This window comes from Notothenia coriiceps, unplaced genomic scaffold (assembly GCF_000735185.1).
Source record: "Notothenia coriiceps isolate Sejong01 unplaced genomic scaffold, NC01 NC01_scaffold00033458, whole genome shotgun sequence".
Taxonomy (NCBI): domain Eukaryota; kingdom Metazoa; phylum Chordata; class Actinopteri; order Perciformes; family Nototheniidae; genus Notothenia; species Notothenia coriiceps.
In genome coordinates, this window is record NW_011366159.1 from 102,875 (window position 1) to 112,742 (window position 9,868).

The 9,868-nt window shown below is 38.0% G+C and overlaps 1 protein-coding gene across 1 annotated transcript in view; it reads right to left on the bottom strand.

The window, feature by feature from the left end:
• ntrk2a (neurotrophic tyrosine kinase, receptor, type 2a) overlaps positions 1–9,783 on the bottom strand; it is a 15,963-nt gene extending 6,180 nt beyond the window's left edge. Inside the window, exons 1-5 of the mRNA XM_010789914.1 lie at positions 9,693–9,783; positions 6,912–7,042; positions 2,640–2,812; positions 1,719–1,874; positions 1,065–1,149 (exon numbers count right to left, since the gene is read on the bottom strand). Of these exons, the coding sequence (XP_010788216.1) occupies positions 1,065–1,149; positions 1,719–1,874; positions 2,640–2,812; positions 6,912–7,042; positions 9,693–9,783 (636 nt within the window). The remainder of the gene's footprint in view (positions 1–1,064; positions 1,150–1,718; positions 1,875–2,639; positions 2,813–6,911; positions 7,043–9,692) is intronic.
• Positions 9,784–9,868: the final 85 nt, after the last annotated feature.

Below are 9,868 nucleotides of genomic sequence, written 5' to 3' on the forward strand. Positions count from 1 at the left end.
GGGTTGATGTGTGGCGTCATACTGAGAAATACAAAAGAAAACCAAAGAGAAAGACCCTAATCTATTTTTCTACATCTTTAAGCTGATGCAATGCACAACATATGCAAGTAGCAATATATCCTATATGTCTCTTTCTAATCATAACAAATAGGAAACACATGTGTATTATACAATTATAATATATTATTATAGGCTTTGTTTTATGTCAGAATATTGTTTAGCAATCTGGATATAATGTCTTTGCTAATTACATAATTATATCAGTTTTAAGATGATGCTTAGTTTCATGGTAGGCTATACTGTAACATTTAGGAAAATTGTGCGGTTTTCATTTTTTTCTTAAAAGAGATTTTGGGGTGCTAATTTCACTGTCACAAATTAAAAGTGAAGAGAATAAGCTACAAACATTGGTATTGTTGGTGAAAATCTTAAGAGATAGTTAGTATAATAAGTGTAATTTATTTTCTGTAATATTTTCTGTACATACTATTTCAAAAAACATTGAATTGAATTACCATTTCATTTATCTCCACCTTCAAAAAACATTACATGTTATCAATATGCTGTCTTTGGGGAGTTTCTGAGGTTTTATCTTTATTACCCTTTTTAATATTATTACATGTTTTATTAGAGTAGTATATTTGAATGTATTGGTGCTTTTCTTCTTGGCAAGTCTCCGGTGAAAAGCTGATTCCTACATTTCAAACGAACACCTGCTTGATTAAGAAAGATTAATACATTTATTTGAAAACAACTTTCAACATTTTGTGTAAATAAGCTTTCAGTATAAGAAATACAAACAGTGGTTTTCAACGCTAACATCCCTTATTCTACACACAGTATGAGCTAACAAAGCATGCTACATACCCGCCCTCCCCTCCTATGTAATTACATACAGTTACATCACTGTTATCTGCATGTTTACTTTAACTACCCTCCACAGAAAGCTTCTTACTCTAACTCCAACATGCCCATGCAGGGGAGGAGCAGAGAGGGACCCATGCAACAGGGAAAGGGGAGAGGCTAAGAAAAGGGCCAGAAAAGATATCGACACATACACCTACCCTGTAGTAGTCCGTACTGTAGACATCTCTGGACATGCCAAAGTCTCCAATCTTTACCAGCAGGTTCTCTCCCACCAAACAATTCCTGATGGATAACAAACACATAATAAAAAGTTTAAATAATGATCTTTTATATTACTTAGGTCACACTGCAGGGTTTTAAACCTCTACGATATATAAGTAGATCCGACAAAAGTTAAATAGTAATTATCAAAGTCAATAATGTTCAATAGTAACAGTATATCTTTGATTGGAAGAGTTTTACATGTGTTTGCAATGGTATGGTTTAATTACATAAGCCTCATTCAATCATTCTCTGAAAGTGGAAATACAAAGATGCAAGGATGATTGCATATTTAATATCCTTTACTATCGATCAATCCTGCCTAGCTGTTTGGCCTTACTGGATTATGCATTTATATTAATGTATATGACATTTATGTCCAAAAGACTACATCTGTCAAAGTATTTCTATATCATTACATTTGCAAACATTTTCAACATGTGTTTTTTAACTTTCTCAACATTGAGTATTCCTTTAAATGTAATGTTAGGTGTCTAAATACATTGCCATGTACAGTATACAGGCCCATTCATTAAGTCCATTTGAATAATCACAGTATGTATAGAAAGTGAAGAAACAGTGTGATAAACCTGGTGGCCAAGTCACGGTGCACAAAGTGTTGTGATGCCAGGTAGACCATGCCGGATGCGATCTGCTGTGCGATGTGTAACATCTGGGACTGCGTCAGCTCCACAGGTCTGGTGTTCTGGCCCTCGGACATCAGAACTGCATCCGGACCGTGAGCCCTGCAAAAGTGACATTTGTTTAAGTTAGCTTTGTTATTGTGTGTTGGAGTCATTTTGGTTTTCTGCACAGTTTTGTACATAAAATACTACATCAACCCTTCTATGAGAGTGTTCAGAAAATGAAGCAGATTTTCTTTAAACTAGTAAAAGAAACGTCTACTTTACAATCTTTGTCTATTGATGCCTCTGTTTTCATGACAGCAGTTCAGTCGGGAACATTATTGTCATAGATTTAACTATGTACTCCAAGAAATGCAATTATATTTCGCAGATGGCTCCACTCTTGAGATATGTCCCTGGATTAGTTTGCAGCACACTAAGCCAAAAAAGGCAGTGCAAGGCAGAGAACCCCCCTTTAGTATACAAGAGTGGTTCTACAGCAAGACACTGAATACAATTACTAGAGTCCAGAGAAGAGAGAAATACTGCACCCTATGAACTTCTAGGTACCAAAACAGTGTGTTACTTAATTAGTAAGTGACAGTGTGCAGGACTTCTCTATTTTGACTTTGGTCAATACTCATTTGCACCTGCCTACAAGACAGCGTAAAGATTGAGTGCACATCCACCTTTACCATTAAGTTTTAGTCTCTAAACTAAATAGGCGGTGGAGTCAAAGCTTGCAGTGACGAGATTGGTGTGACACTGATAATAAACAATGATCAGCTTCTAGTACAGCCGACTATGACCTCCTGACCTACATGAACTAATGCTAATTGCTGATATCTAGATGACTGTTTGATGTAATGAAGAAAAGTGCCATACCTGAGGAACTTGTTGAGGTCACCATGTTTCATGTACTCAAACACCATGATGAGGGGGTCGCTCTCCACGCAGACTCCGTAGAAAGTGACAATGTGTTCATGCTGAAGGTTTGTCAGTAACTCAGCCTCACGGTGGAAATCCTTCCTGGCATTTTCACTGGCCTCTTTAAGTGTCTGCGGACACACAGAAGTGACATTTAATACATGGACGAATGTAAAACTCACACGTTATGCCACGTAAACCATTGCCAATTAGTCATTTTCACAGTGCACCCAACCTGCTCAAATGTATGTAGCTGATCTCCATTAGAAAATAAAGAAATGACTCTCTTGCCTTGTAAAAGTGAGTTACAGCAAATCAGGGACACACTGTGAAATTACTGGCACCAAGCCAAGGACTGATACAAAGGCAGCGCACAAACAAAATGTATATGTGTGCAAGCCATTACTTAGCACAACACTGTTTACATTAATTTTATTCCCTGGTTCCCTTTAAAACTAATCTCTTTTTCCTTTCCATGAATCAGGAAATCTGTCAGGGAGCAAGCATCTGTGACAGAGACAGAAAACGAGTGTGTGTGAAAGAGAGAGTTGCAGGAAATGAAAATGATACGGGATCTGTATTCATTTCATATCAAAAGAAGAAAAATATAGAAAATGTCTCTTGTCCTACATGAATAATTGATTGTCTTCCTACAGTATATGACATGGATATACGTTCACCTTCCACCTTCTTTGTGTGCATTTCTGTGTGTGTTTATCTGTGTACATGTGTGTGTTTGTCTGCGTACTAACATCGCAGAGTAGCTTCGATTACAAATATATGTTTAAAGGACGAAGAGTAGTCACTAAGAAAGATCTAGAAGAAGGAAACGACCCGCGACCTTTGAGCAGAAATGCTGAGATACCAGAAAATGAGATGAACTGAAACTCCACCCCCTCGTATTAAACTGATCGTGTATCATGGTGAAACAAAGGCTTGGTCCTGTACATTACAGGCTGTAATGTAATATTACATGATGATTATATGGAGGATTAGTACAGTATGGATACTGTATGGAAGCATATGCCCCAATCTCAGTTTGAAAGGTGATATTAGACATGTTTGGGAAGCTGGTTGTTTTCTCCCATTACTTCTCACGTGAACGCCTGTCTAAGTTAGACCTTTCTGCTTATGTGACTATTAATTGTTTGCTTTCTTAAAAAGCAAATAGTTGATTAAAAATGTTTGTTTATCAGGTTTTAAGATAATCCTTTGATTAGCATTTTATATGTATTATTTAAAGAGATATATACTGTATGTAAACAAGCAATTAAGAAAGCTCTTTGTACAGAAGATGTCAACTTATCAATTGGAATCTTCTTGATCAATTCAAGGAATTGAAAAAGCTTAAAAGACAAAGCCAGGGTATTTTAACTAATGCCTTTACAAATGTTAACCCCCTAAAAGAAGTAAATTACTTCAGTTGATCTAAAATGCTGTACATGATCCATATCTGACATATAGTCTAAGCAACTCATACTGCACATGCATAATATATTTTTGTTTGCTGGCACAAAGAAATGTTGGAAAAAAGGAAAAATGTCTTTTCTGGCAATCACAGGTTATCAATCAGCTAACTTAACTGTTAAGTGTATCAAATGACCACCATAACAACAATTTATCAAACAACATTCAAGTTTATTTCAGAGACTTTCTTTGAGCCAGAAAACATCTAACTGTGAACTATCACGCTCTGAGTCTCTGAGCTCCATGCTGCGTATATTCCTAGGCTTAAAGCCATAATACTGCACTGTTAGTCATCCAGTGTGCGCACACTCAGGTCCCCGGATAAATAAGAAGCAATCAACAACCACGAGCCCGGGAATGTAGTGACTCACATTTACATGTGAAGGCAACATTATTGACAGTGTTAGGTACTTATGATTGATGGCATGCAAGCGTGTATAGGTGCGTGAATATATCTATATGCATCTGCACGTGTTAGTGTGCCTGTGATCGATGGCACATCAGCGAATGAAATATAGTTACAGTGAAACTGGCTTCTGTATTATAGCTGACTGGCTGATTGATAGCCGACTCTAAAACCAGGACCATTAGGGTCTATTTGTGATTGCAGGTTATTTAATGTGGTGTACATGTTTCTGTGATGTAGCATGCATGAAAGAGTGCATCATAAGTACCGTATGTACATGTTAACAATGTTGTTATGAGAGGAGTGGGAATATTCACAGGGAACATACACCTCTAAACTAAAAATGGCTGTTCTTGCTATAATGTTGAATAGCCAGACATGCTATCTCTATGCTGAACGGTGCAGAAACAGACAGTTAGGATGAACAAATTCACTGACAAACCTTTATGTACATCATGTAACAACAACTGCACTAACTATTACAATGAAATGGAATCTAAATGATATTAATTTAATTAATCGATTGAAGAATATGTTGCCAAAATGAAGGTATCAGTTTGTAGCGAGACACCACGATGATTGGTTTTAGCTGTCCAAGGTTTGAGAAAATCTGCCTCTGAGATTTTTTGTTTCCAATCCTCTACAATGGAGATGAGAGTCATTTTGTGAGAGTCATTTTGCTTTTGTTGCTTGCGGCGCTTAAAAAATAACTCACTTTTATCAGCTGTCAATTTAATTGCCTTACTTTCCAAAGAAATATCCCCTTTTAGGTTATTTAGTGATTTAGAGGAACTTGCATTGGCAAGAAGTAGTCAATGCTAATGCCATAATTTATTCAAAAATCTGTTTCCACCAGCTTTCATCACATCTCTTCTTTGTTGATGCAGCAACAATGAGGAAGAGGAGGAGAAAGAAAAAACAAACGGAAAAATGGTGAGTCATACCAGTTGACAAAAAGACGAGGACAAGAAGAGCAGGAAGAGTGTGCTATTAGCAGGTGGTACATTAGGTAATTGAAAAGCTAAATCCGATGAATTGAGGGAGTTGAATCAATAAAGTGACTCTAATGACTAAATGATTAATTTGCATGCAATTAAACCTATGGCAGTTTGAGAAATGTGCTTTATCTTTAATGTACGTTGAATGCTGATTATGTAATGTGTTACCAGATTTGACTTGCACTACAGCAACACATAGCATCTTGTTCAACAACAGGAGCCATGCTTCCTGGGACTTTCAGGTGCATATTTTACAGGGTGCTCAGACTGAGCTAAGCTAAGCTGGCAGCAAACATCAGCGGGCCAGCAGGCGGTTTACAGAAAAGAAGCTTGAGGATTCGAGAAGAGGATAAAGGACTGCAGAGGAGAGAGAAAAGTACTACAGGTGGGAGTTAGAGGTGAGGAATGTAAGACAGAGGAAGTGGGGACAGAGGGAGATGGAAGAGGGTCTCGCACAAGTCATGCATTGTTAATGAGAGGATCTGCACCAATCAGATCCTGTTTCACCGCAGAGCATCCTTGATGGAGAGATGCGTGGAGGGATAGATGTGATGGCAGGATGCACTTTGGGAAACTATTCTATTTGATCCCGGAAGTCCACGGTTTGAGTGTAACTCCACCTTTTGCTTAAAAAAACCTTCTGAAAGGAATGACTTGCTAACAATAACGGAGAAAATGAAGGAGTCTTAAGAATGCATTTCAGTTACATAAGATATGTAGTTTTAAATATATATCAGATCACCTTACAAAATACAACCGAAAAAAAAAAAAATCAGCTATAATAATCACATTATGGATTTAATCCATCATCATCAAAAAATCTCGTACTGAAATTAGACTTCATAAAATACCTTCTTTGTGATGTGGAGTGGATTGTGTTTCATTTCAATCGGTACTTAAATGTGTAATAACTACGTCTGTGTCTGTGTCTGTGTTTTGCTCACTTAAGTGATGGAGGTGTGTGGTTACACTGCATGTACTGTGTTATATTTTAAAGGCAATAGAACAATAGAAATAAGTATATTAAAACAAATGTGGTGGGACTCTTGTTATTGACCTGGAAAACCTAGAATACATTCACGAAAACCCCCAGTAAATCTTATCCCAGCTACTCAATGTCTGTGTCATGCCTGGGTTCAAATCCTTGCTGGTCAATGAAACATTTAGACTTCAATTTACATTATCACTGGGACTATACATATATTCATTTTTAGTTTATTTTTTTGCCCTTAATAATGACTCAGCCTTAGTTATCTATCAGAAGAGTTTCCAGAGTCGTAGAAAGTTACACAGATTGTTTTCCTCTGCTTTTGTGTATTTTTCAGGAATACAAATGTAAAAATAGGACCAGCAGATTACCTTGACAGCCACCAGTATCTTCTCTTGGTCAGGTGAGAGGTTGTAACACTCAGCCAGGAAGACTTTTCCAAAGGCTCCTTCTCCCAGCTCTCTTTTGAGCACGATGTTGTGTCTCTTAATGTGCTGGACGACTGTGGAAAGAGACAAAACACAGAAAAAAAATAATTACTTAAAAGTTGGCCAACTTGGTTTTGAAACACTTTGTAAGGCAGTTTAAATAAAGACCTAAAATCCTCTATTCTGCCACTGTTCATCCTATAGCGTCAGTTACGGTATTAAACTGTCATCATTATTTGTAATGATTATCCCGTCAATTAATAAGTGTGCAAGCAAAAACATATATTTCATATAGATTTATACTCTTTTTCAATAAAAAAACATAGCTGCAGGGGGTTATATCTCTACTGGCTATAGGTGGGAAATATGGTAAATAAATGGGGATTTTATACCATTTAGAAAAATAATTCAGTTTCGTCATGTAAATTCTAAAAAACATGTCTCCCTCTCTGTTTCATGCACTTCGTCTCTCTCTGCCCTCGGCTCACCCACAGTTGAATCAGAGTCGACCTGATCTCTGTTGCTAAGTAACTTGTGACTCCATGCCAGCTTTTCTTTTTTTGGGGAGGGGGGAATGTTGGCATCATATCGTGGTGATAATACGAGATGTTGTTCTTGTGAACAGCACAGTGCCCTTACTATAACCTGGCTAAGCCCTGTCTTTTGACTCCGAGCCCAGATGTGCACCTGCCTGCAAGGAAACACGGATTATCCCATAATACAGGGCACTTGGGTACGTTTTGAACACACACACACACACACACACACACACACACACACACACACACACACACACACACACACACACACACACACACACACACACACACACACACACACACACACACACACCAGAGGACACCAAGAGATGAGATTTATCTGTGATGTGATTAAGAGGCGCATTTGAAGAAAAGCTGTCCACTCAGAATATCACATTAAAGCCCAGCTAGATTCTCAGAAGCTACATCGATCTACACTGTGAGCTACTGAGGTCCACCATAACCTAATATTGTACAGACAGAGGGGGGAGGGGGGATGGGGAAAGGGGGCCGAGAGAGAGACAGAGGGAGAGAAAGAGAGGGCAATTGGGGAAAAGTCTTCATCAGATAATTTAGCGCATCTTATTTGCAGTGTAAAATTATCGTGGAGGAGAACACAACCATGTACAATTTGTTTGTGTCTGCATGTGGGCCTCTGCAGGCATTGCACATACAGTATAGTATACAGTATACAGTATGTTCACACGGTCTACACATCTTTGTCTACTCTACTAATTTGATTTACCAGTTGGTCATGGAAGATGCTGAGTTTGTCACAGCAGGGCTTTGATAAATTGGAGTTTACATCCCTGTGGGGTGGTTACCATGGGTTTTGGCAAAAAAAGTACTTTTGTTAAGGTTAGGATCAGTTTTTGGTTGAATGTTAATGAACAACTAATGATGTATTGTGCTGAATTTGTTAGAGCAGGGCCTTACATCCCTGTGGGGTGGTTACTGTGGGTTTAGGCAAAAAAACGCATTTTGGTCAAGATTAGGTTTAGTGTTTAAAAAAAACTAATTATGTATTGTGCTGCAATGCACACAGATACATTTATTAATATTCAACCTAGAAGACAATTTGGTCGAGTGCATAAGTGTCAAGCTTTAGTTGCCACAGTCAGATATTGACTCGTTATTCTCTTTAAAAATTAAGTGTTAACCTACACAATATATAAAATATCCATTATCATCTGGAGAACTTCAACTTTTAATCATTGTGTTATAATACTTTAACATTGTTATTTTTCTGGCCCCTTTGCCTAAGAGAAACGTTGGTTCCTACCTGACCTGTTCATGTTTTAGGTCTGGGTTACCAGTTTATGACCGGGCAACACTCGGTCAGAGATAGTTATTGTTGTGGGACACCTGGAACACATCCTTCTCGGGGTGTAGATGGCCCTGAGCCATAAGCGACATACAGTGGTTAGGTGGAAAAGTAGATCTGTACTTATTTAAATGGGGGGTACTAAGTGCTGGGCACTAAGTGCTGGGCACTAAGTATGGCAAAGCACTTGGTGTGAAAGCGGCTATAGTGAAACCTATGGAATTCCGTTTAAGCCAAAATTAAATAAATACATACATAATTAAATACATATATGTATATAAATATGCCTATGAAATAAATAAATAAGGTTATGAAATACATTCTGAAATAAATAAGGCAATCAATATATATATAAATGTACATTTAAATACACATTTATTTATTTCAGGGGACTTGTATTTCATAATGCCACATTTATTTATTTCAGGGGACTTGTATTTCATAATGCCACATTTATTTATTTCAAGGGACTTGTATTTCATAATGCCACATTACATTTCCATTTCTAATATTCAAATGAACGGGGCGTGGTTAGCTCACAGATCCAGACCAAAGCAACAGCACCACAACACTGACTCAATAGCTCTTGTTTCACACTCCAGTACTCTTAAGTGGTTTGCAAACCGCCAATAAACACTTTAGCCGCTTTCACACCAAGTGCTTTGCCATACTTAGTGCCCAGCACTTAGTGCCCAGCACTTAGTACCCCCCATTTAACTAAGTACAGAACTACTTTTCCACCAAACCGGTTCCAGTTCCAGAACCGTTCTTGTGCTTTTCTGGTGCTTAACTGGTTCTTCTCTGTAGCACCACTTGTGTTTCCAGCGCTCAAAGCCCGACTGCTGCAGCATCATGACGTACCGTTTACGTCGCTGATTTTCTCCCAGACGCCGCTCACAACAAAAACAATGGGGGACTGCGTTGGGTCGATGGTCGTGTTGCTTTTAATCATACGATTAAATTAAATTGCTACTTCTCAACCCTTATACTTTTCTCCAGAGTGCCGTGGTTCATTGTTTTTTAATGTGGTTCAGCGG